A 23,684-nucleotide genomic window follows, 5' to 3' on the forward strand; every position below is an offset into this window, starting at 1 on the left:
AAGTTGGAGGCTAAGTCCGTAGTCTCCCGCTGAGAAAGCCGTCAGACGTTCGGAGAAACCCCTTACATTTTTTTCCGCCGAAGCCAAGAAAGTTTAAACGATTTTTTTATTAATTAAAGTCCATTAGTTTTAAGCAATAACGTAATTCGAGCAAAAATGTTATGGTTATTGCTTTATGCTAGTTTTTATTCGTAAAATCGCGTTTAAATCATCGCTTCTACCGTCGAAATTTTTGTTTGCTAAGCCTTGGTCCCGCATCATTATATTTAAATCCCATTTTGCCTTTGAAAAAGAAGACTTCTCAAGTTCTCATACTGTTTGCTGTAGGTAATTATACTCGTGTCCCTTTGTTAGTTTAATCGCGTTGATTTAGCCGGTCACTCTAATCCCATAGAGTAGTTGTTCGTAGTGGTTTAATATAAAGTGTAGGAAGCCATATAGTAACTTGATTTGTTATAAGGTGTTGATTGAACTTGATTTGCGTTTATCGTTCAATTAGAAACCAGTCTGAACCATGCAGAAGGTTCCAGCGGGAAGCGTTTCTTCCGGCCGACCAATTAAATGTGTCGTTGTTGGAGACGGAACAGTTGGAAAGACATGCATGTTAATTTCTTATACAACAGATAGCTTTCCTGGAGAATATGTTCCCACAGTGTAAGCATAGCCCAAATTTTTAAGAATTTCTTGTCCCTAGAGAGAGAGAGAGAGAGAGACAGAGCTATAGGTTGTTAATTTGTAATTGTTAAAAGTTTCGACAACTATTCGGCTGCCATGATGTGTGACGGTATTCCTGTCAGTCTGGGTTTATGGGACACTGCTGGTCAGGAAGATTACGACAGGCTGAGGCCTCTTTCTTACCCTCAGACCGACGTCTTCCTCATCTGTTTCAGCGTAGTTAGTCCTTCCTCCTTTGAAAATGTCACTGCCAAATGGTACCCTGAGATTAAACACCACTGCCCAGATGCCCCTCTTATACTTGTTGGTCAGTCACTATATAAACAACATCTCAGTCTTCTTAACCCATTGTCCCTTTTATAACCTCCTCAATCAAATTCTCTCTGCTTATAACTTAGGAACAAAGATTGATTTAAGGGATGACAAAGAAACATTGCAACAATTAGCGGAACAGGGCTCCATGGCTGTTAAAAGAGAGCAAGGCCAAAAACTAGCTTCAAAAATTAGAGCTGTTAAATATTTAGAGTGCTCTGCACTTACTCAAAGGGGCCTCAAACAGGTACAGATAATTGAAACACGTTTCTTACCTCTACAGGGTTCATACAAACCTGGAAAACAGGGAAAACCTGGAAATATCAGGGAAATAAATAGTTGGCAAAAACCTCAGGGAAATTTCGAATTTTTAGTAAAATTCAGGGAAATTTGCGTCAAGCAGGGGCCGAGTAATTGAGCAAAATGTTCGTGAACATTCCCTCCATAGGATTAACATTACACTATACTTTGGAGGCTCATAACTCTGGTTATATTATAGAGACACGGGGATGTCCTTTGATTATGTAATAGTCCTATTTATCCCCCCCCCCTCTTAACATTTGCTCCATAGGATACTACATATACGGGAAAAACCTGGAAAATTCAGGGAAGTTAATGGGGAAAAACCTCCCATAAATCTCAGGGAAATTTGTTTTCCAAAAGTTGTATGAACCCTGCAGTCTACAGATTTTTAAAAACTCTTATCTCCCCCAAAACTAAGGTGTTTGACGAAGCTGTTAGAGCTGTTTTACGACCTGAACCTCAAAAAAGAAGACAAAGAAAATGCAAACTAGTCTGAAAACAATAAAAACAAACACTAAGTGTCAGTGTAAAACCGGCAGAGTTTGTTACAAAAACACACGTTGGAAAAAAAGCAAAACAAAAACAAAAAAAACTCAAGTTCGTCCTATAAAATTGATAATGAGATACAAAACTTTAGTTTTTTAATTTAAAAACAATTAAAATCAATCCCGCCCTGCCCCTTTTCCTTTCCCAATTAAAATTCATCACAACAACTAGAATATTATTATTGATGTTTAGAAACACACGCATTATAAACATAGAAACGAGAAAAAACAAAAAAAAGAAAAAACACATAAATTTTAAGACGTATACTTCTTCCAGGCTTGCCTACTTAATTAATTAATTAAATATATACAAGTAAATTAATTAATGAACTTAATTTTAATTACAGTTTAATTATAAGCTAGGCTAGTCTTCGGCTTCACTAGCGCAAATCTGGGTGAAAATCCTACTGACCTCCAGTTGTAATCTTAAAATGAACCACTGACGTTAAATTCTCATTTTAAGGTTACAAGTACTGTTTCCACGTACACAAGTTTAAAAAAAATTATCTAAATTTGATAAATCAAATCCGCCCCCCCTTTCCCCCCCAAATTCCTACCCCTGAAAACAGAAAAAAAAAAAATTCAAAATGTAGCGTCATAAATTTTTGGAATAATAATTCTGATGCACATTTTTTGATAGGCCTTTTTACGCAGCTATTTTTAAAAGAAAAAAAATAAATATTAATATTAATAAATAAATTATGATAATAATTAAATAAATAAATAAACCCGGCATTAAGACTATATTTAAAGTCTTTTTTATAAATAAAATAAATAAATATTATTATTATAAATAGGGTAAAAGGCGCAAAAACAAATTATAGATTCCCTATAGGCCTGCACACCCCCATTTTTTTTTTATTTTAAAAAAAGGTGTATTTTGTATTTTCAACTGTATTCTCATTTTTTTTTTAACGAGTGATTTTTTTTTATGGTCCTGCGTTTAATTTATATATATATTAATCAAGGTTTAAACAATTAAGTATAATTCTCAGAGAATGCCGCCTAATTATGATATTTTTTAAAGTGAGACTGATTGCATGATAGAAAACCAAAGATAGGTCGCCCCCCCCCCCCCTTTTGTAGTAGCGTGTTTTTAATTTTAGTGATTTAATTATCATATCATTAACAAACTTGCAGTTTTTAGTTTTTAGTTTTTACAAAATAATCACGTAACACGGTCACCAAGTGAACTTTTTTTGCTAAATAATTTCACAAAATGGCTGGCTCTGAAGTCCATAACTTGGAAGTAAAAAATCGCGCGCAACTGCCTTGTATTTTAATTAATTAATTAACTGTAAAAGTATTCAAATTATATTGAAAATTACAGAGAAATTAATAAAATACACAGTTGACGCGCGATACTCAAGTAATTCCAAGAAATAAGTTTTAAATTTCTAACACAGTTTGTTGATTTGTTTCCTTGCCTTATTATTATATATCAGTCCTTTCCAAGGTTGTAAAAGGACTGAAATTATAATTAATTATAGTCACAAAATTGCCAGCGTAATTTTTTATTTTTAATTAAGTTTTTATTATTTAACAACTTTTTATATGAAAACAATTGTGTGCCAATTTTAGTCGTCAATATTTTTTATTTTCCTCTAATGTACATTTAATTTTTTTTTCTACTAGCGTTTTTATTTGATTGCTATCTTGAAAGGGATCTTTAAAGCGAGATATTCAAGGCATAAATCAGTCCCTTTCAAGCCTGCCAATAGTTACCCTGTAACACAACACTTTTGTCTATAATAGAAATTAATGGAGGCATCTAGTTGTTTTGGTTGATTATAAGCCTTGTTTCATTGCCAAGGCTTAAGTTAAAACTAAGGGGGAGATGCGCAGTGAGTGGCCATCTTCATTGCCAAGGCTTAAGTTAAAACTAAGGCGACGATGCGCAGTGGCCATCTTCATTGCCAAGGCTTAAGTTAAAACTAAGAGGTACATGCGCTGTGGCCATCTTCATTGCCAAGGCTTAAGTTAAAACTAAGGTGGAGTCTGGAGATGCGCAGTGGCCATCTTCATTGCCAAGGCTTAAGTTAAAACTAAGGGGTACACGATGTAGATGCGCAGTGAGTGGCCATCTTGGGGGTTTAGATTAACTTTTAATAAAAGATCCCCGTCCCTGTCCCATCTTGCTCATTTAAATAATTTATTACGTTTTTATTTAACAATCAATTAAACACCCCCGATAATTAATAATTTAACTACATAATATTTAAATCGAGATTTTTAAGTTTTTTTTTATTTGTAAAGAAGATGATAAACTGCCGTAAGATTCTCTGAATTAACGTCCTAATTAAAACTAATCACGGAAAAAAAAAATAAAAGATATTCTAAAAAAGAATAATTAAAAAAAAAAAAAAAAACAAATGAAAGACGTGTCCAGGTGGAAAGAAAAAAAAAATTAATAAGAATGCTAATTTGGTTGAGCTTTAAAAGGTTGAAAGTAAAAGCAAACACATGTCCCTTCCTAATATTTCATGACTCATGAGTCACCAGTCACGAAATTCATTAAGGGGGGGAGAAAAAAAGATTTCATTTTGCCATTTGTATAAACAAATAAATAACCAAAAAAAAAATAAATAAATAAACAGGGTTATTTAAACTTCTGTTTGCTTAATTATAAATAGAAGTGTGCCATCATAATGTTTTAGATGGTGACATAGCCTACTCGATCATGCGCTGTTAAATATATCCTATAGCTTGCTTTAGTTGACCCCTCATGAAGAAAAAATGGACTTTCCCATTGAGTTAAGAAAATTACCACTAGAGTGGCCTTTCATCCGCAAGGATATAGACCAAATGAACTCTATCACACGCTTGTAGCGCCATCCCGGTGCAAAAAAGGGAACTAAAAGAAAAAGGCGGGAAATTTGACGAATTTCAAGAATACATGTAAATGGCTGAAATTCAAGTTCGTTTTCTAGATGGCGACACCATCGTTTGAAAACTTGGTGGCTGTCCGTCCGTCCGTCCCGTTGTTTTAAAAGTGTCCCGCGCTTCCCCAATAGGCAGGTTAACGCAAAGGCCACTCTAGTGGTAATTTTCTCAACTCAATGGACTTTCCCAACAAAATAGGGTAATGGCAGCCCACTGCCTTCGACTGTATTAAGCTCTATGGGGAAATAACATGGGGTGCCATTAGTCTATAGACTAGTCCAAAGGAGAGTCCACTTCAGGCCTAATTATAAGTAATTAAAATGGTCATTAATTTAGCAATAACATATTTTTAATTTAATATATAAGTGGAATGATGATACAACAAACAATAGGGCTAAATTAATTTATTTTTTAACTATAATTTAATTTAATTATTTTTATTTTTTAATGAAGATGGTTTAAAGAAAGTTTTCAATTAATGACTGTCTAATTTAAAGAAGAACGCACTTTATATATTTAGTGTCAAACTTGCATGGGCAATAATTAATTGCTTTACACGCTAGTCGTCATTAAGTTCATTATAATTAGGGAAATTAATTAAAACTTTAATTAAACCATCTTTCAATAATAATAATGATTAAATAATTTTAGATCATTTATGCCCTAACAGTGTTTAACATGGAGGTAAAAAACAATGTGAAAACTATTTTTAATTAATTAATATTATCTATGGTGAAACTTAAGTGAAGAATCTCGATTAATTAATTAATTAATATTTTTAACTTAAACTATTTTATAAATTATAATTTAAATTCTCTTTTTAATTTTTTAAGGTGTTTTTTTTAATTTACAAGTCAAATTGATCTTCCAGTTTATGAAAGGCTCCTTGCATTTGGGCTCCTTGCATTTGGGCTCCCGATGTTTGACCTAAAGCTGGTTGTCTTAACATGACATGGTTGTCAATTATTTGAAATAATTCCGGAACTGAGGGAATTCGACCAGTGTCTATTTTAGACCAAACAGGTACGTCTAATAAAGATAATATTCATTAAATATGATATTTTCCTTCATTTTAAAGCTATTTTTAACGAGAAATCACCGTTAAATGATATTTCAAAGGCTCCAGTTGATATTAAATGGCCTTCTAAGGTATTACTTAGAAAGAATATCATCAGGCAAGCGTATAACTGTCAGGGAATTGGTTTTTTTTGGTCAAAAGGTATATTATATTATAGGTATATCAGGGTTCATACAACTTTTGGAAAACAAATTTCCCTGAGATTCCCAGATTTTTCCCCATATACTTCCCTGAATTTTCCAGGCTTTTCCCCCGTATATGGAGTATCCTATGGAGCAAATGTTAACGAAGGAGGGGGGGGGCAAATAGGACTATAACATACTCAAAGGGCATCCGCGTATCTCTAATATAACCAGAGTTATGAGCCTCCAAAGTAAAGTGTAATGTTAATCCTATGGAGGGAATGTTCACGAACATTTTGCTTAATTACTCGGCCCCAGGTTGTCGTAGCCCTATGTTCTTAGTATGGTTTGATGGGGGGCAAATTGGACTATAACATACTCAAAGGGCATCCCCGTATCTCTAGTAGAACCAGAGTTACAAGCCTCCAAAGTTTAGTGTAATGTTAATCCTATGGAGGAAATGTTCACGAACATTTTGCTCAATTACTCGGCCCCTGTTTTTCATAGCCATAAGGTTTTAGTATGGTTGGATGGGGGGCAAATAGGACTATAACATACTCAAAGGGCATCCCCGTATCTCTAGTATAACCAGAGTTACGAGCCTCCAAAGTTTAGTGTAATGTTAATCCTATGGAGGGGATGTTTATGAACATTTTGCTTAATTACTCGGCCCCAGTTTGTCTTGGTCCCAAGTCTTTAGTATGGTTGGATGGGGGGCAAATAGGACTATAACATACTCAAAGGGCATCCCCGTATCTCTAGTATAACCAGAGTTACGAGCCTCCAAAGTTTAGTGTAATGTTAATCCTATGGAGGAAATGCTCACGAACATTTTGCTCAATTACTCGGCCCCTGTTTGAGGCAAATTTCCCTGAATTTTACTAAAAATTCTAAATTTCCCTGAGGTTTTTGTCAACTATTTATTTCCCTGTTTTCTCCAGGTTTTCCCTGTTTTCCAGGTTTGTATGAACCCTGTATATTAGGCTAATTAATTTCTAACCTTATTAGTTAACATCCAACTAAATATCCTTGAGGTAGGAATCCCAAAATGAGGGAAAGGATCGATACCTCCTAAAACTAAAGCTATCAACAGTAATTTTAAAACTCCCAAGCCTTGAGCCAGACGTAAATACAAGGGTGGAGGTGGAAAAGTGTCTCCGTGAACAGCAATCTCAGGATACTTTTGGTTAAGCAAACTGGCGTACTGTTCGAAGACTCTTCTATATCCTCAGGAATAACTGTAAGAAAAATGTATAATACTTTTCAACACAATTTTCCTCTTATCAGGACGGAGTTTGCTCTACTCTACAAGGTAAGAAAGTTACTCCTCTGTTCTGTTTATGTAGTGGGGAATAGCTAAGCCTAACGATTTCGAAACTTACCAGTACAAAAATTTAAGGGTTGGACCAGAAAAAGTGTGTTTAAATTTGGTTACGGGGATTTCTTTCGATGAAATTACTTCGTTTTCTTCATTATGAAAGAATTCCTTGACGGAAAAATAGATAAATATAAGAAAAACTCCACCATAAATCCATCGCGACGCGTTGTCGGCCATTATCGAACCCCGACTCAAGAATCCTCACCCCCAGTCACGTGTTTTAAATAAAAACCACCGTTGCCTACGTTAATCAAGGCCTGTTCGCGGCGCCGATTTTTATTTTTCGTTTGGCAATTAAAGTTGCCAAATTATCTCACCTGAGAGCGCTATTAGCTGGACCATAAGCCCACTTGATCACGCTGGCTGCACGCGCTATAGAAGCCCGCTCAATCGACCCTAAAAATGAGAATAACATAGGTTCGGTCTAAAATTCAAACCCGTCTGGTTTTAACATGGACCTCTATGGGAGGGGACGAGTTTTTTCAACGTTTTTGACAATATTAGTGCATCTATTGGTTCAAATCTCTTGAATTTTTAATGAGACGTGTATTGAAAGGTTTGTTATAATCCTGCAAAATTTAAAGTCTTCAGCTATAATAGTTTTTTTTATAAAAAATAAAAATCATCAAATAGTAGAGAAATTGAAGGATTTATTTCTCTACTATGTGATGATTTTTATTTTTTATAAAAAAAACTATTATAGCTGAAGACTTTAAATTTTACAGGATAATATCAAACCTTTCAATACACGTCTCATTAAAAATTCAAGAGATTTGAATCAGTAGATGCACTAATATTGTCAAAAACGTTGAAAAAACTGGTCCCCTCCCATAGACGCCCATGTTAAAACCAGACGGGTTTGAAAGTTTAGACCGAACCTATGTGACGCGCCGTATTCGCGAGTTAACATGTAAAAAAAATTGTTTGGACGGGCTTCTAGAGCGCGTGCAGCCAGCGTGCGTGATCAAGTGGGCTATGGCTGGACTTAAAGGAAAGCGCGGCTCCGTTGATGCCCTTTATAGATGGCTTTTCTGCTACACACTACACAGTGGCTAAGCTAGCTGAAGGCTAGTTAAGCCAAAGGCAGGAACCAATGGAAACTAGTGCATTATGTAAAATTCGTGTGCAGAAGATTAGCCAGAATGCTAGGGGGTGATCATGGAGCCGCGCTTTCCTTTAAGGAATTTGAAATGTTCATTTTCTCGCGCTTGGAAATTTAAATACTCATTTTCGTGCGCGTTTCGGTCCGGCTATCAATGCCATCTCGTGGTAAAATATGGAGAAAATAAGAAATCCCGTTTCTTAAAAGTCGCCCCCTTCGAAACTACCGCGCACAGGCCTTGATTAATGTAGGCAGCGAAACCATCATAGCCCACACGATGACGCGCTCCACGACTCAAGCTGCGAACAAAAAACTAATTGAATTTTAATCATTTTACCTTACCAAACTCAAAACTTGTCATCGTTTTATTAATTAAAAAAAAATTTAATGATGAAAAAAAAAAAAGAATGAGAAATTAGGAGCTATTTTTGTAACTGATAAAATTTAATGTTCTTTCCTTCGTCAATTAACTGTACAGTTGATTATTTTTTAGTAGTTTTTTTGAAATTTTTTTTTTCTTTCTTTCTTTCAAGAAATGGGGGGAGAAGACTATATAGGGGGTTGGCCAGGGAATCATCTAAGGAAGATGTCCGTGTTGCGAAAACTGGAGTTATCTCTCAAGCTGTTATTGTGAGTCTTATATTCCATTATGGTGTTTGGTGGCAAATTCAAAACCCTTTTAAGAGTGTCTCGAATTCTGATGGTTGTAGCTTGTTCAGAGGCTGATTTATTCCAAACTGAAATTATATCCTCCTATTGCAGGGGAAACAAGAGTAAAAATTTTAGTTTTGCCCCCCACATTGGCTGAGAAGTGTGTTTTTAACTTACATTATAACGTACTGAAACAACAGCTCCGCAGATTTCTTCCCCCACCATGAACTGTTCCCCCAATATGGCTAAAATTAAATTTTCCCAGCAACGAGAGGCTAAACCCTTTTTCAAACGAACTATCCATTTTCCACCATCTTTATTAGCATCATCCTAAATGATTACCCTTTAGAAAACTAATGAAACTTGATAAGGGAATAATGAATTATACCTCCCACATTGGTTTTATGCCATCTTTAAACAGATGGAAATCCGAATGACTGCCCAAATCACTGGGTCTCATCAAATGACTATATATGGCCCAAAATTTCTCCACCGTACTGAATGTTCCCACCAGTTTTAAGTTTTGGTCGTAACTTTGTAGACCATTTTGTTTCCCAGGTGTTTTGGAAGAAAACCACAAGGAATAAGAGTATTGTAGCCTGTGTTCTGTCGCCGGAGCCAATGTATTACTCGTACTTGAAGTAATCTGACGGAGAAATTGTTTTTTGACGTTTTTGTAAGCCCCTCTCGGAACTTTCGGAAGTTGGGTAAGAATACCTCTTTCTCTTGAGATGATTTGTTTCGTTGGTTCCTAGATAAACTCTCGTCATCCTCGATTTCTTCGCTTTTAAGTCTAAATAAAATAAGACTTAATTAGCTCTGATAAATAATTTTTAATTAAGACCTTATGGTTTGTTTGGTAAAACTAAAAACTCACGCGTCAAATTTGTTATTATTCATGTCGCTAAGCCTTGGGTTTTCAAGAAAAACTTTTACACTATTTTTAAAATCTTTAAATATATTATTTTTTAATAAGTTTCTCCAATGAAGAGAAAATAACGATTTATTCACAGGTATATTATTAGGGAATTTTGAAGAATAGTACCGGCACCTTTTTTTTTTTTTTTTTTTTTTTTTTTACTCGTTAGACCGTGCAAATAAATATGGTGCTAAAATTTTTGGGCGCAAATGATTATTAATGGTAGAAAATCAAAATTTAAAAATCGAGGAAAAATGGCGGGAAATTGAAATTTGACATGTTTGCCAATATTCTGGAAAAGGCGTAGCATTGTTAAATGATTTATAAAATATTACTAACCTAACCTAACCTAACCTAACCTAACCAAACCTAACCTAACCTAACCTAACCTAACCTAACCAAACCTAACCAAACCTAACCAAACCTAACCAAACCTAACCTAACCTAACCTAACCTAACCTAACCAAACCTAACCTAACCTAACCAAACCTAACCAAACCTAACCAAACCTAACCTAACCTAACGTAACCTAACCTAACCTAACCTAACCTAACCTAACCTAACCTAACCTAACCTAACCTAACGTAACGTAACCTAGTATTTGTGAATTAGTTTTATTTCTATTTTATACATGTGTTTAACACCATCTAGTGACATTTTGCCAAAAAAAATTGAAAATTATTTCCTAATTTTCTCATTATTATCATTGCACCATCATTAATTCCAGTATATTTTCACCCTGAAACACCTGTACACAAACGAGATTTATATGAATTAATTAAATTAATTATGAATATTTTTAACTTACCCTGGGATAGGCTCGAACCTGCGTGTGCTTGCTGAGGCTGGTTCCACGTTGTAGCGGCTATAACGTCTCGGCTACCGGGTCGTTGCAACCATTCGTTTTTGAGGTTATATTTATCTCTAATTTTCTCTCGCGCATGCGCGTTTTGTATATAAACGGGTCCCGGCGAAGCCGGGACCCTCCATAATAGATATAGCAGTGCCTACGGCACTGCTATATCTATAATGCTAATTACTACCCTTAATTATCTTTTGCGCCTATTATAATGATATGCAATGAATAGAGGAAGGCGTGAGCTTTCATTTGGTATATACTTTATTATATTTCAAGGTGCCGGTACTATTCTTCAAAATAGCCTATTATTATATAAAGTTGTTTAACTATCTCAATTAATGACACGTAACGTAATTAATTAAAAAACACAGCGTGCAATTTCCAGGTAAATTTTAGCTATGACAACTTTAGGTTTTGAAATTTCTAGCCCAAATATCGCCCAATCTTGACTAAGCCTAATCTAAAAATCTTTTCGTTCTTTATTAAAACGGTTAAAATCCGCATAAACATTGAATAAATAGCCCAATTGCGCAATAAATTGTAAAACCGGTAACAAGGGTAAATCGCCCAAGTTAGTTCAAATTTTCCCTGATAGATGTCGCTAAAGTCCCAAATTTTCTCTTTCTCTGTCATAAAGTCGTCTGCTTTTTGTAATTTGGCGGGAAGTTGCTTTGTGATTAAACCACGCTCTTTGTTCAATAAACACAATAAATATCGGTTAAATTTACCATAATTGGTTTTAATCAAGATTAAAATGGAAGCGTTCTTAAAAGGCGTTAAGCCTAGCACCTCTGGAACTAAAGTAAACGGAAAAGATAAGGAGAAAAAGGAAAGAAAACCTAAATCAGTGCCCTGGGTTGAAAAATAGTAAGTTAAGCCTTGTTTTTTAGACATTACAGCTAAGCCTTGGTTATGCAATTACGCGAGTGTTTTGAATTATATTTAAAAATGTTAATAGTCGGCCAAAAACGGTGGATGATGTGGCTTACCAAGATGAGGTTATATCAGTTTTAAAGAAAACTTTGCAAGGAGCAGATGTAAATTTATAATCCTCACTAATTAATAGGCCGTTTCAGTTCAATTAACTTCTTATTTAAAACTGTTAGCTACCTCATTTACTCTTTTATGGCCCACCTGGTACCGGGAAAACGTCTACCATTCTTGCCCTTGCGAGGGAAATGTTTGGGTAGGATACATTTATCTCGCTGTGACAGAACTAAGCCAATTTTAACATTAAACATTTAACAGGGACATGTATAAGAGTAGAGTTTTAGAATTGAATGCTTCCGACGAAAGGGGAATTCAAGTTGTTAGGGAAAAAGTTAAGAACTTCTCGCAACAGACAGCGAGTGGAACAAGACCGGAGTATGATTGTGGTCGTTAAAAATGATTTCAACAACCATTAATTTATAATTTAATTTAGTGGTCGACCATGTCCCGCATTAAAGATAATTATACTTGATGAAGCTGATTCCATGACTAATAGCGCGCAAGTAGGTTAATTCGGACCTTTGGGTTAATAATACGGGATTAAGTTAACTATTTTTAAAGGCTGCCTTAAGGCGTACAATGGAAAGGGAATCAAAATCAACAAGATTTTGTTTAATTTGTAATTACGTTAGCCGGTAAGATAATTAGATACTTCAATATTTCTGGGGATTTATTATCAAAGTTTTTTTTTAATTTTTTGCTTTAGAATTATAGAACCTCTGACTTCACGTTGTTCAAAATTTCGTTTTAAGCCTTTATCACGCGAAATCATAGTTAACAGATTGAAAGATATTTCTGTAGAAGAGAAATTTGAAGTTAGCGACGAAGTTTTAAATTCTTTGGTTGATGTTTCCGAAGGGGATTTGAGAAAAGCAATTACGTTACTTCAAAGCGCTCATCGTTTAAGGGGAGGGGAGGAGCTTAGTGTTGAAGATATACAAGAAACTGCCGGTGTCGTCCCTGATAAATGGGTCGCTGGTTTATTGAAGGAATGCGCCAGTAATTCTTACGATAAACTTCAAAAATACGTCATGGTAAATAGAAAGGGAAGGGAGATTATGATTACTTGTAATTTTATTAAAAAGTACTCTATGTGAAAATAGGATATGATTTCTGAAGGATTCAGTGCCAGTCAGCTTTTGAATCAGTTTCACGACATTCTGGTATCTAGTGATGAATTTAACGATCAACAAAAGTCAGTTATGATGGAGAAGCTAGCTGTAAGTCTGCCTTTTGTTATTTATTTGGCATAAAATGACGTCATTAGCTATGTTTTTATTTTTATTTTAAATAGATTTGCGACTATCGGCTATTGGATGGGGCGGATGAATATTTGCAAATCATGGACTTAACAACTGTCATAATGGAACAAATCTGTTGCAGGAACTAAACGCCAAAAACAATCGAAGTTCCGTTCGCTTTTGTTCATTTTTTGTAAGTTACATTTAAATAAAATTAATTTTTTTTAAAGTAATTAATCCAGTAAGCCTCATTTATTGTTATTTTTGGGCGGGAATAAGAAAAACCATAAAACCATTAAACCAAACTGAAATTTTAAATTTCTAACATAAATTTAAAATTTATTTTGACATTTTCGCACGGCACTAGTACAAATCAAAACTTTGAAAGAAAAAACAAAGTTTTATATATATATATATAAAAGAACAGTGTTTCTAAAAGGAAAAGATCGATAGTAAGGTAATTAATAATTACATTTAATCATAATTAGCGTGGGTTCCCCCCCCCCCCTTAGAAGTACTCCTCTGTCTGTCACTCACTCACTCTTTTGATTATACAAATTTAATTAAGATCTTTTAGTACGTATTTAGGACCGACCGAGCGTTTATATTTGGTCCTAAATAGAAAAATGCTATCATAATAATATTTTGGCAGGATTAAATATTTAGTATTATTTAGTAATTTTGTCTGAATCTGAATATAGTGAGCAAAGTTTATATTTGTTTCTTAGCTTTTTAATTTTATTTTATCTTTCAAATAATGTTTAAAGCGCGCGTTTGCGTTTGCGTTTTCATTCTTCGTTACGTTAGCAATATTCCAGCATTCTTCGCATTAGTTTAAATATTAATTAAAATTAGGATCTAAAAATTAATTAATTAATTAATGCGGGTATATTTTCTTTAAAAACGAAATCAGACTAGAAAAGTAAAAGAAAAAAAAATAATATACATTTGCTCTTTTTTTTCTCTCGACATTTTCACTAAATAATATATCCATTATTTATTTTATTTTAAAAAACAAAAGCTTGATACAGTTTTTTATTTTAATTCCAGCTTAGTTAATTTAATTGGCCTTATTCCTGATCAACGCCACCGAGGCGTAGCGGCGGCTTTTGGAACTATAATAATACGGTAGCCAATTACAGGTGGCGCTGGAGCGGATGGACTCTGATGGAGATCTGTTATTTTCTCTATTTTGAATCATGTGAATAGCCAAGGCTTAACAAGCGATATGGTTTCAAAAGTATTAAAAGTTGATTTTACTTTTCTTATTCTGTCTAATATTATGAAATAAGACTTTCGGAGTAAGTTTTCATTCGATTTTGGTCTATTTGGAGATTATTAGGTTAATAATAATTATTTAAAACATGTTTTTTGAAGTTGAAGCGGTAATAATCAAAACAGAGAAAATAAAAGATCTCCATCAGAGTCCATCGACTCCAGCGCCACCTCTGATTGGCTACCGTATTATTATAGTTCCAAAAGTCGCCGCTACGCCTCGGTGGCGTTGATCAGGAATAAGGCCAATTAATGAACAAATTTATTTAATCTCTACATTCATTGTCGTCGTGGTGATGGTTGCAGAGTTTAAAACCAAAAGAAGTTAAAAAACGCAGTCTTTTATTTTTAAATAACAAGGTCGTTTCTAGCGCCATTACGTTCTCGTTCTCGTTGCGTTACTTCAGTGGCTACTTCAACAACTGTTATAGTCGAACGCGAAGTAGATGCTCCCCTATTTTCATCAATTGAAGTGACGAAATTGATGGAATTAACGTCAGATTGCGGTAAAAGAGAGGTGACACTCTCGTAACTGCTTTCTCCGGAAGAACTGGAGGCATTATCTAAAGGTTCCCCTAAATTAGTAGCAGCATTATGTCCAGGGTTTAAACGTTGACCAGCACGGCGAACGTTTTGTAATATATCAGCCATGATATTTCTCCCTGGAAATTGAAACTGCGGTGTTGTTGTTGTTGTTGGATGAAGGACTGGGATTTCTGACCCGTTGTCTGATTCTATGACTCCCTAAAAATTAATTTCCCAAAATATAATTCATTCATTTCATTTTTATTGAATTGAATTGAATTTAATTTAAGTAGTATTTATTAGGGCCGCCATTCTAACCCTTTGTTGAACTTGTTCTTGACTGCTGGAACTGGAAAGTCCGCCATATCCTTCGTTAGATCTATTAGAAGCAGTTGTTGTTGTCCTGGAGACCAAAAGTGGCGTGGTTTCATTGCCATTATCATTATTTTCAGTGTCAGATTCACTATCGGAGTCGGGAGTAACTCCTTCTATCACCACTTTGCGTTTGCAAACTGGACAATTTCTACGATTGTTGGTTAACCACGGATCAATGCATTTTGTATGATAAGCTACAAAAAGTGGGAAATTATTAATTAAGGGAAAAAAATTCGACCCATCCTTCATTTTAAGTTTATACCGTGATTGCAAGGCAAAATCCTTAATTTTTCTCCATCGCAATACTCCTCCAAACATATGGCGCAAACTTCATAGCGCTGGTCTAAATAAATAAATAAAATCAGCGTAAAAACCGCATTTTAAAGGATAATGAACAGGGGTGTGCGAGTACTCGTTAAGTTCGAGTACTCGGTTCAAGTATCGAGCCGAGTACTCGACTCGATACTCGATAACAACACATTGAGATACTCGAGACAGATTCGAGTAGCTTTTTAACATTTTAAATACTCGAATCCGAGTCTTACAACTATAGCAGACGATGAGTTCATGATCATTTATTTTGAAAATCACCTGTTCAATGTTTAATTGATCACTAACAATCTTTTTGAACTAGTTATGGATGTTAGATAATTGAAAATCTTCGTTATTTTCAAGAAATTTACAAAATTGCTACTCGACAAGTCAATATTTGAGACTCGATAATTACTCGAAAGAACAAACAAAATTTGACCTATCTAAATACTCGATACTCGAAAGTATTTTTGAGACTCGGCTCGATACTCGATAAGAAATTAGTTTCGATACTCGGACTCGGCTCGAAACCGAAAAAACGGGACTCGCACACCACTGATAATGAAGCGACATACAAGTGCCCTTTTTAAACTTGATAATCTGCAAATGTTTCAAATGTCTGGATGACAATCTGTTCCTCATATTTCTTCTTCTGTTTTTGATGCATTTTATTAACTGCAATGAAAAATTAATTAAAAAATAATCAAATTTAATTAACGATTAAGATTAATATTAAAATACCATAAACACAGTCAGGACTACGATACAAGCTCCGATAACTATGGTACAAGGCAACAACAAATCATCAAATGAAAAATTTGGTTCAGATTTTATACCAATTTTAGCACTGTTTAAAAGATTAATGAATGATCATTCAAAATTAAATTAAAATCCCCATTGAAATAATTAATTTAATTGTTATACCTTTGATTAAAAAGGTAGTTATTGACAATTTTAGTACCGGCACCCTCGTTAATTAGAATACAAACTATTTTTACATCCGGATCATCAGAATCACCACTAGTACTATTATTTTTTGCCGCTACTGACAAGTTTTCATCTGGAATGCCAAAGTTGTAGATGATAGCTGCGTCAAAATTGGCTTGTTCAGCGTAAACAACCTAAATTGCGAAACTAATTAAATTAGAGATAAAACCTAATTAGAAAAATAGAAAGATAGTGTTAATTACTTTGTCTTCTAAAATACATCCTCCCCTTTTGATCATCGCAAACCATTTTACATTTTCTGGCTTGTCAGGAGCTTTTTTAATAGGTTGACACGCGTCATCTGGTTCAACAACAACAGCATAACCCTGCGCAATATCTAATGTTAACCCCCCTACAAATTTATAATAATAATAATTTGCCATTTCTCCGAACCTCAATCCAATGATTTGGTACCGGGATAGAAAATTCCAATTGATAATCTATGAATTTTTCTATAGTTTTATTGGTCCTGGTGCTCATCTAAACATTTAACCTCATTTTTAAATACTGTAGGCGTTTTTAAAATAATTTAGAAACGCACCACATATACTTCTCCCAAAGCTTTGTTTATGAATGAAGCAACGAGAAGTATCTGTAAACATCTTATCCCCAATTTCTCCATTTTGAGTTCAGGGGTTTTATGTTTTTAGCCCTTTTTCGTCTTTTAAAGCAAATCACATTTCAATTTGGAGGTTTTTTTTAGATTATTTCCCGTTTGCCTTATCTTGGAAACGCTAAAATGATGATGACACCAAGGTCAGGTCAGGCCATGAGGGATAACTTTAACCTTTACTATTACAATAAAGAGTGTGTTCAACTTCAACAGCGTTTATTGTAAACATATTAAGTAACTAAGATAATTTGGGCAAATAAATACAGAAGTACAACTGTAGTGGTATTATTAACTTAGATCATCAACATTATTGAATCGCGTTACAATCATGTGATGATGTCGATCATCAACTTGATCGAGAAGAGTCAGAATACTAAGCCTTGGCTCGTAAACAATATTTCCTAGCCTAAATTCGTAGTTAAAGAATGAATTGGTTTGAAACTTACGAAATCCTTTGAAATCCGTCAATTTTCATCAATATGGATTAATTTTAGGGTAAAATATCTCCGCGATTAGAGTGTAAAAAATTACAACCAATCTCATGATCTCTAAAACAATAAAAAATTCGAGAGAGAACAAACAAACTCGACGGAGGAACTTTTTTCTGTTGACAAGTGTTAGGAGCAGACTTCCGGTATTAGAGGGCTACTTCCGACCGCATTACCCTCCGCTCCGCTGTCAAAATGTTAATATTCCGCCGAAACTCGAAAGTAGTCGCGTTAAATGGCGGCGAGGTCGTGTAAGTTCGATATGTAATCGCTATTTTTGTTCATTTCGTTATCTTAAAATTATCTTTTATTTAAACTAATATAATTTGCTTAAAGTTAATTGAGCGATTTATCGATTAGGATAATAATTAGACCGGTTTCGCGCTCGCGTTAAGCCTAAAAATCGGCCCTAAAATTTGATTCCCCCGAAGATAAAAGGCTCGGGGCCGTTTGTTTAATGTCTATAAACTTTCTATTATAATCCTACGTCAACCTACCTGAGATTCCATTGTATTGGAGCCGAAGAAAACCATTCGACGGAATTTCAAGCGTAATTAGGCCCTTGGTAATTATAATTTTCATTTCATTACGGGGGTTTGTAGCTTAAATAACCAGCTTTCAATATTTATACGAAATATTATACCAACAATATTAAAAAAATTGAGATGAAAAATGAAGCCAAGGCTTAGGTGTTTTATTATTTTTTCTCCCTTTTTTCCACCCCCACCCACAACAAACGGGGCTTCTTTCGAGTTGTTTAAAACCAGTTGCTCGATGTTTAGTTATGTTTGTAAAGTTTGGGGATGTTTGTAGGCGCCAATGTATATTTCCACAGTCTGACTCATGAACACATATTTTTGATAAGTGTATGTTTGGTTGGGTATATGTTAAGTTTTCCAGGTTTCCATAGAAACCTCTACGTTACATTTTCCCATCGGTAACTTTACACCACATTCGATATAATTGGGAAATTTGCTTCTCTTATCAAAGAATAGGTTATAGATTAGGAGCGGAGATATGATTCAATTGTAACCCTAACAATATTGTCTGGGTTTCATTTTACGTTCAGAATCAGACTATCATGGATTACGTTGTTAAAAATTCAAGGGACTAGAACAGCGACACCATCTTAAAAAGGGGAAACAATCGATCCTTGAATTGGTCGACTTTCTGGCAAAATGATGAAAAACATACAAGGACAGAGAAATTCGTTACATGTGGGACTCAATGATGATAGTGAGGTAGGAACATACCATATTACGTTCACATTTGGTGTTGGGGACTTAATTCTTGAGTGTCTACTTTGGCTTGGGAAACCTTTTCGGTGTTTCGTGTGTGTTTTAAAGAGAGGAAAATTAATGTTAGAGCTTTACTTCCCCTCCTTCGGTATTATCTTATCATAAGCACTTTGACTCTACCGATAAATGAGAAAAAGGTTTTCTGTTGAATTCTATGAAGAATCTATTTTAATCCCCCGTGAATGTTTTAATCGCGTCACTTTCTCGCTATAATATTCATGAAGGGGTCAGGAAATATTAAGAATTTCAGGGAAAATTTGGGAGTGTAAGAATTCATCCATAAGTTCATGGAAAATTATATAATTTTAGAAATATATTTAAAACTATCCAAGAGCGAAATAGGCCTATTAGAAATGAATGTTGATATATTACCAAGAAGCGATATCTAGTTTACTAGGGAGAAGGTATAAGATGCCTAAATATTCGCGCGCCATAGTCCCAGTCCCCCTTTCAAAATACAAGGGGGGGGGGGACGTAAAAGGAGGCCGGGCTATTTTGCCTCTCCTCAGTCGGAAAATATGACTGTAATTTTCGTCACTCGCGTCGTCGCGCTGACGTGAGTTTTCAAGAACCAATGAGATGCTGGTTGTAATTTAGAGGCGGGGATTAACTCCGGACCTATTATACGTTTGGACTGGAGATAAAGCTGGAAATGTGGATGAATGAATTTATACCTTCTCCCTAATATACTAGATATCACTTCTTGATATTACATTAGATTATTTTATTTTAGAAAGATATTTTTCTATGAGCTTTACGTAGAAGTACATTTCTGTGTAGGGGTTCATTTCTTCACGCTTCAGTAGATTTGATCTACTAGAAATATATATTAAAATTATAAGATAGTAATAGTACTAACAGGTTTTATTATATTTGACCAACTAGCTCGCACTCTCTAGCTTAACACTAGCACCAGCAGTTTTTTTTTTAAAAAAATATTGAGACGTTATTGAAGAAGATCTAGCTTGCCTGGTCCTAGACTTCTTTCCTCAAAACTGGTTAAGTCAAACTCCCCTTTTCTTCTTAGTTAGACTCGTTTTTGAATATGTCTCTCGTCGTTATAGGGTAGGAAACTTCAAACCTGACACTCTGCTTTTATAATTTAATTCCCTACTTTGCATAAAACCCCTAAAAATAAAAAGATTTAACGATGTTTTGGAATAAATTTTAAAAAATTTTACTTTTACATTTCTTCCTTTTACAACTTTTAACATTAAATAATGTTTTTCAAAACGTAACATTTTAATTGAAGTAGGGGTAGGGAGATCAAATTGACCTTTTGACACGATCAGCTTCGATTTCATTTCAAAAAAACCAGAGATAAATGTTTAAATAGGTTTTTAAATTAAACTAGTTTGAAAAGGCGAAAAGTCATATAATTCTTTTTTTTTTGTATTAATGGGCCAAAAATCCTTGGCGTTTTTTGAATACCTTTAAAGGTTGGGGGGGCGGGGGGGGGAGTTCTGAATAATTCCGTAGTAACTTGTAAAGTGAAATCACGGTACTTTTAATTCCTCCCCAACTAACCAGATCTCCCAGAGTGGTGGATTTTTAAGCTTATTTAGATGTTTTGCATGGTCCCCTTTTTTTTAACCCTATTTAGTTTTAATTTCCCCCCAATTTTTGGCCCGTTTTGAGTTGAAACCCGGGGCCAATAACGCGTAACAGGTAGGATAGACGCGCCGGGGGAAACGCGAGGGGGGGGGTTAAAATTGCCTACCCTCCGCTCAAAGTGAATGGGGCGTGTGATTTTTATGTTTTTGTCGTTTTTTTTTTAAGCTACCCATTTCTATCAGAAATCTTTCGAACAGTCATTTAGACGCGTGCTAAAATGTGTCGCCGTAAAGTTACTTAAGTTTTAGTTAAGAAAAGTATTTGTTTTGGTTTCTAGAGATATTTATTATTAATAGTTTAAATAGCGTTGATTTTTAATTTTAACGAAAAAAATAAGTAGTTTTTAGAGTTAGGGTTGCGTCAGAGAAATGCAATGCGCGTGTGAAATTGTCAAATTTTTATTTGGAATACGCCCGTCGTCTCGTTACGTGATTAAAATAATGTGAAAAAAATTAGTGCCAATTAACTCGAAAGATGCCCGCCAAATTTGATATCCCAGTTAGTAGGAGTTTGCACGTGCAACACGTTCCTTCGCATTTGCATTTGCAAGGGCAACAATCGGGACCAGCAAGTTGGGCTTATCATCACCCGCAATTTTTAAAATGGAAAACTTGGGCGCAACCCGCTAGACCCGTAGCTACCTTGGTAAGGCTTAATAATAAGACCTTAACTCGCTAATATTATAACCTAGAAAGTGAAAGAAAAGAAAGAGAGATAGGCGTTTTCTCATTTCATTTTCTATCTAGCTAAAAATTTACGCGACGACAACTTTGACCTCGCTGCTTGCTTTATAGGAAACTAGTTAAATTCTTTGGGGTTTTTTTTGCTTCGTTATCTTTAAAATAAATATAATCTCTGCTGCAAGATCCCATAAAAAATCCTTGTAGGTTGTAGGTTGCATCGTATCGTATCAGAAAACTTTCAAAATATATGGCAAGAAACATTTTATCATAATTAAAAGTGTTTGTATCGCGTTTATCCCAATTTTTTTTTAATTAAATGGGTTTTTGTAATCGGTTTTTAATTTAATTTAACTTAATTTAATTTTTTTTAAATGGTTTTTGAAGCAAGGCATAGATTTTTGTATAGAAATAAAAAATCTATAATCCCATAGCGCCCTACTTTTAAATTGGATCCCCACTTCTTTTTTTCAAATTGAACTGCAGGCTTTTTTGTTATCGCCAACGACTTGAAGGCATTTTATTTTTATTATTTTTTTTCCAATGGTAATGATTGGATTATTTGGCCCCGTTTTACCAATAGAAGAATAATTTGTTAATTTAGTATTAAATTAACGTTCGTATATGATTAAGAACCGCTAACTCGAAAATCCCCAATGATATCAATCGATTAGAAAGAATTATAATATGAGAAAGCCTTTAGCGATATTATAGCTTTTCACCCAAAATTTATAATTAAACTGAGACGAAATCTATTTTTTTTTCTCATCGCTTATTTGAAGTTAGCGCGCGCAAACATGAGGTTTCGCCATAAGACTGTTTCCAAAGCCTATCGTTGAACCAGTCTACTAATTAATTTTAATTAAATAATTAATAATAAATCGGTTAGATCGTGCTATCAACAACGTTATTCCTTGAAAGGTAGTAAGATTACGAGTAACGTCTATGCAAAATCAGGGAGAAAAGATGTAAGATGGAGCGGTATTTATGATAGGTGTTCTGCGGCAATGAAAGCCTCCCAGTGTACCTCGCGCACGCCCCTACCCTTTCTGTAGGCTATTGTTAACTGTTAAGTGCTGCCGCGTAGCGTCATTTTATTTGTATGAGAACTAGCTTCTATTTTAAAGACCGAGGGGGGGGGGGCATCCTCCTACCGAAACACTATAAGCCTGCTGTCTGCTAGGATTTCGTTGCCGTTTCGTAGATGGGAGTACACACTACAACGTTATATGTAGATTAGAGGTTACCACTCCATCCCTCTCTCCTTCAAGGCAAAGCTAGTGTCCAGCTTCCTTGGTCAAGCTTTTTGCATTGATCATCAGTCAATCAAGACCGATATTTTAAAATATATTTATATCTATATCAGTATATATAACTATTTCAAAATATGGTGTTTCTACTTCTTTCTATAATTATAAAGACTTAATTTCCTTATAAATGTATATACATTTTTTCTACACTAAAATAAGAAGGGGGAAATAAAATGAAAGTTGATACGTTTATTTAATTATTTATCAATTATATTTAATTAAGGATCTTTATTAATAGCTGACACTTGGAAGAGGATCAAAATTCCGCGTTTCGAAAGTGTAATAAAAAATAATACCTTGTAGTTAAAATTAGTTTATTGCCAGCAATTTTTTTTAAAGTGTCGTCGCTCGGTTGATTTCTTAGTATGAGGATAAAAACAGTCCGATGAGTTTATATAAAAAGAGTGAAAGCCCCCTTTTTAAATTAGAAGGAAATGAAAATAGATCTTCATGAGTTACTGAGTGACGAAACAATATATTTTACATCTCTTCCTATCAGCCGGTCCGATTCGTTCGTGAAATTTAATTTTTCTTTTCGCTCCGTTGAACTATGGAAGTTTGAGGACTCGTAACACTTAGGGACGCGTACTCTGTGTGTGTGTATGATTATTGGCAGAAGGGGATAATAGAAGAAGTGTGACACTCTGTATCTTCTTAATACTTTAGTTATATAATTCATGATTCTTCCCTGGCTCACGCAGTACCCTTTTTTGTTTGCTCTCCCGCTTATGAAACTTAATTCAGATGGTCATCGCACCTTGCCAGGGTGAATTCTATAACTGTTTGGTATTTACTAAATCCCCAGCAATCATCCCCTGCACAAACCTTGATTGTCTTGACGTGGGGGGCCAAAAATCCACAAACGCATGCGCGAATTGTATAACTGTTTGGTAGTACTAAATCCTCAGCAATCAACCCACAAACCTTGATTGTCTTGACGTGGGACAAAAATTAATCAACAAGCGCATGTATGCGACTTGGAAATCAAATAGTTAAGCGCTAATAGAGTAATGATAAGGGACTATTTATATGGCGTATGTGATTCGGTTTAGTAACCTTGAACAAATGTAAAATGATGTTGGGAAGAATCATGTTATAATTACCCTGCCGCTTTGTGTTTGGTACACTTCTCTCTCAAAGAGAAGTTTT

General features: G+C 34.7%; 6 protein-coding genes across 9 annotated transcripts in view; 3 read left to right on the plus strand and 3 right to left on the minus strand.

Annotated features, from left to right (window-relative positions):
* Positions 1-40: 40 nt before the first annotated feature.
* Positions 41-4,443, plus strand: Mtl (Rac family small GTPase Mtl). Of its 2 annotated transcripts, none has more exons than XM_089837575.1 (5): positions 41-327; positions 500-654; positions 750-982; positions 1,074-1,234; positions 1,709-4,443. In XM_089837575.1, exons 2-5 carry the CDS (start codon positions 515-517, stop codon positions 1,784-1,786), a joined length of 612 nt encoding a protein of 203 aa, XP_089693701.1. In that variant the 5' UTR covers positions 41-327; positions 500-514; the 3' UTR covers positions 1,787-4,443. The 2 variants fall into 2 exon arrangements, with proteins under 2 accessions (XP_089693701.1, XP_089693702.1); XM_089837576.1 differs by having other exon boundaries at positions 41-323.
* Positions 4,444-5,049: 606 nt separating this feature from the next.
* Positions 5,050-7,507, minus strand: SelT (selenoprotein T). Its single transcript, XM_089837571.1, is given in 4 exon segments — positions 5,050-5,747; positions 5,818-5,905; positions 6,919-7,156; positions 7,301-7,507. Coding segments are annotated over 4 exon segments (681 nt in total). The 5' UTR covers positions 7,474-7,507; the 3' UTR covers positions 5,050-5,565.
* Positions 7,508-8,821: 1,314 nt separating this feature from the next.
* Positions 8,822-11,290, minus strand: LOC149676519 (eukaryotic translation initiation factor 4E type 2-like). Its single transcript, XM_089837570.1, has 6 exons — positions 11,131-11,290; positions 9,927-10,065; positions 9,767-9,842; positions 9,438-9,695; positions 9,227-9,379; positions 8,822-9,151 (listed from the first exon to the last, which is right to left on the minus strand). The coding sequence occupies exons 2-6, from the start codon at positions 9,947-9,949 to the stop codon at positions 8,972-8,974; spliced, it is 690 nt and encodes a 229-aa protein (XP_089693696.1). The 5' UTR covers positions 9,950-10,065; positions 11,131-11,290; the 3' UTR covers positions 8,822-8,971.
* A 165-nt stretch (positions 11,291-11,455) lies between these two features.
* On the plus strand, positions 11,456-13,291 carry LOC149676520 (replication factor C subunit 4). Its single transcript, XM_089837562.1, has 9 exons — positions 11,456-11,694; positions 11,786-11,864; positions 11,934-12,013; positions 12,076-12,192; positions 12,251-12,320; positions 12,379-12,452; positions 12,524-12,851; positions 12,921-13,037; positions 13,112-13,291. Exons 1-9 carry the CDS (start codon positions 11,582-11,584, stop codon positions 13,205-13,207), a joined length of 1,074 nt encoding a protein of 357 aa, XP_089693688.1. The 5' UTR covers positions 11,456-11,581; the 3' UTR covers positions 13,208-13,291.
* A 78-nt stretch (positions 13,292-13,369) lies between these two features.
* Positions 13,370-17,744, minus strand: gzl (godzilla E3 ubiquitin protein ligase). 3 transcript variants are annotated; one of them, XM_089837550.1, is made up of 10 exons: positions 17,592-17,744; positions 17,074-17,266; positions 16,926-17,012; positions 16,736-16,858; positions 16,470-16,666; positions 16,287-16,392; positions 16,121-16,220; positions 15,496-15,576; positions 15,177-15,427; positions 13,370-15,077 (listed from the first exon to the last, which is right to left on the minus strand). In XM_089837550.1, the coding sequence occupies exons 2-10, from the start codon at positions 17,152-17,154 to the stop codon at positions 14,682-14,684; spliced, it is 1,422 nt and encodes a 473-aa protein (XP_089693676.1). In that variant the 5' UTR covers positions 17,155-17,266; positions 17,592-17,744; the 3' UTR covers positions 13,370-14,681. The 3 variants fall into 3 exon arrangements, with proteins under 3 accessions (XP_089693676.1, XP_089693677.1, XP_089693678.1); XM_089837551.1 differs by having other exon boundaries at positions 17,074-17,324; positions 17,592-17,735; XM_089837552.1 differs by lacking the exons at positions 16,926-17,012; positions 17,074-17,266 and having other exon boundaries at positions 17,592-17,737.
* A 111-nt stretch (positions 17,745-17,855) lies between these two features.
* Positions 17,856-23,684, plus strand: part of LOC149676522 (uncharacterized) — a 28,256-nt gene continuing 22,427 nt past the window's right edge. Inside the window, exons 1-2 of the mRNA XM_089838521.1 lie at positions 17,856-18,198; positions 18,703-18,874. Of these exons, the coding sequence (XP_089694647.1) occupies positions 18,812-18,874 (63 nt within the window). The 5' untranslated portion in view covers positions 17,856-18,198; positions 18,703-18,811. The remainder of the gene's footprint in view (positions 18,199-18,702; positions 18,875-23,684) is intronic.

The sequence above is a fragment of the Phalangium opilio genome, unplaced genomic scaffold, assembly GCF_054372755.1.
Source record: "Phalangium opilio isolate 3A_F unplaced genomic scaffold, DU_Popi_V2 ptg000045l_1, whole genome shotgun sequence".
NCBI lineage: Eukaryota > Metazoa > Arthropoda > Arachnida > Opiliones > Phalangiidae > Phalangium > Phalangium opilio.

Bases quoted from the DNA above. Each gene is read 5' to 3' on its own strand.
- LOC149676520 (XM_089837562.1), top strand. From the start codon at position 11,582: ATGGAAGCGTTCTTAAAAGGCGTTAAGCCTAGCACCTCTGGAACTAAA. The intron at 11,695-11,785 runs GTAAGTTAAGCC...AAATGTTAATAG, and splicing joins GTGCCCTGGGTTGAAAAATA to TCGGCCAAAAACGGTGGATG. The intron at 12,453-12,523 runs GTAAGATAATTA...TTTTTGCTTTAG, and splicing joins ATTTGTAATTACGTTAGCCG to AATTATAGAACCTCTGACTT.
- Mtl (XM_089837575.1), top strand. From the start codon at position 515: ATGCAGAAGGTTCCAGCGGGAAGCGTTTCTTCCGGCCGACCAATTAAA. The intron at 655-749 runs GTAAGCATAGCC...AATTGTTAAAAG, and splicing joins GGAGAATATGTTCCCACAGT to TTTCGACAACTATTCGGCTG. The intron at 983-1,073 runs GTCAGTCACTAT...CTTATAACTTAG, and splicing joins TGCCCCTCTTATACTTGTTG to GAACAAAGATTGATTTAAGG.
- LOC149676519 (XM_089837570.1), bottom strand. From the start codon at position 9,949: ATGAATAATAACAAATTTGACGC. The intron at 9,696-9,766 runs GTATTCTTACCC...TTTCTCCGTCAG, and splicing joins AATCATCTCAAGAGAAAGAG to ATTACTTCAAGTACGAGTAA. The intron at 9,380-9,437 runs GTATAATTCATT...GTAATCATTTAG, and splicing joins GCATAAAACCAATGTGGGAG to GATGATGCTAATAAAGATGG.
- gzl (XM_089837550.1), bottom strand. From the start codon at position 17,154: ATGGAGAAATTGGGGATAAGATGTTTACAGATACTTCTCGTTGCTTCA. The intron at 17,013-17,073 runs GTGCGTTTCTAA...TTAAATGTTTAG, and splicing joins CTTTGGGAGAAGTATATGTG to ATGAGCACCAGGACCAATAA. The intron at 16,221-16,286 runs GTATTTTAATAT...TTTTCATTGCAG, and splicing joins TAGTCCTGACTGTGTTTATG to TTAATAAAATGCATCAAAAA.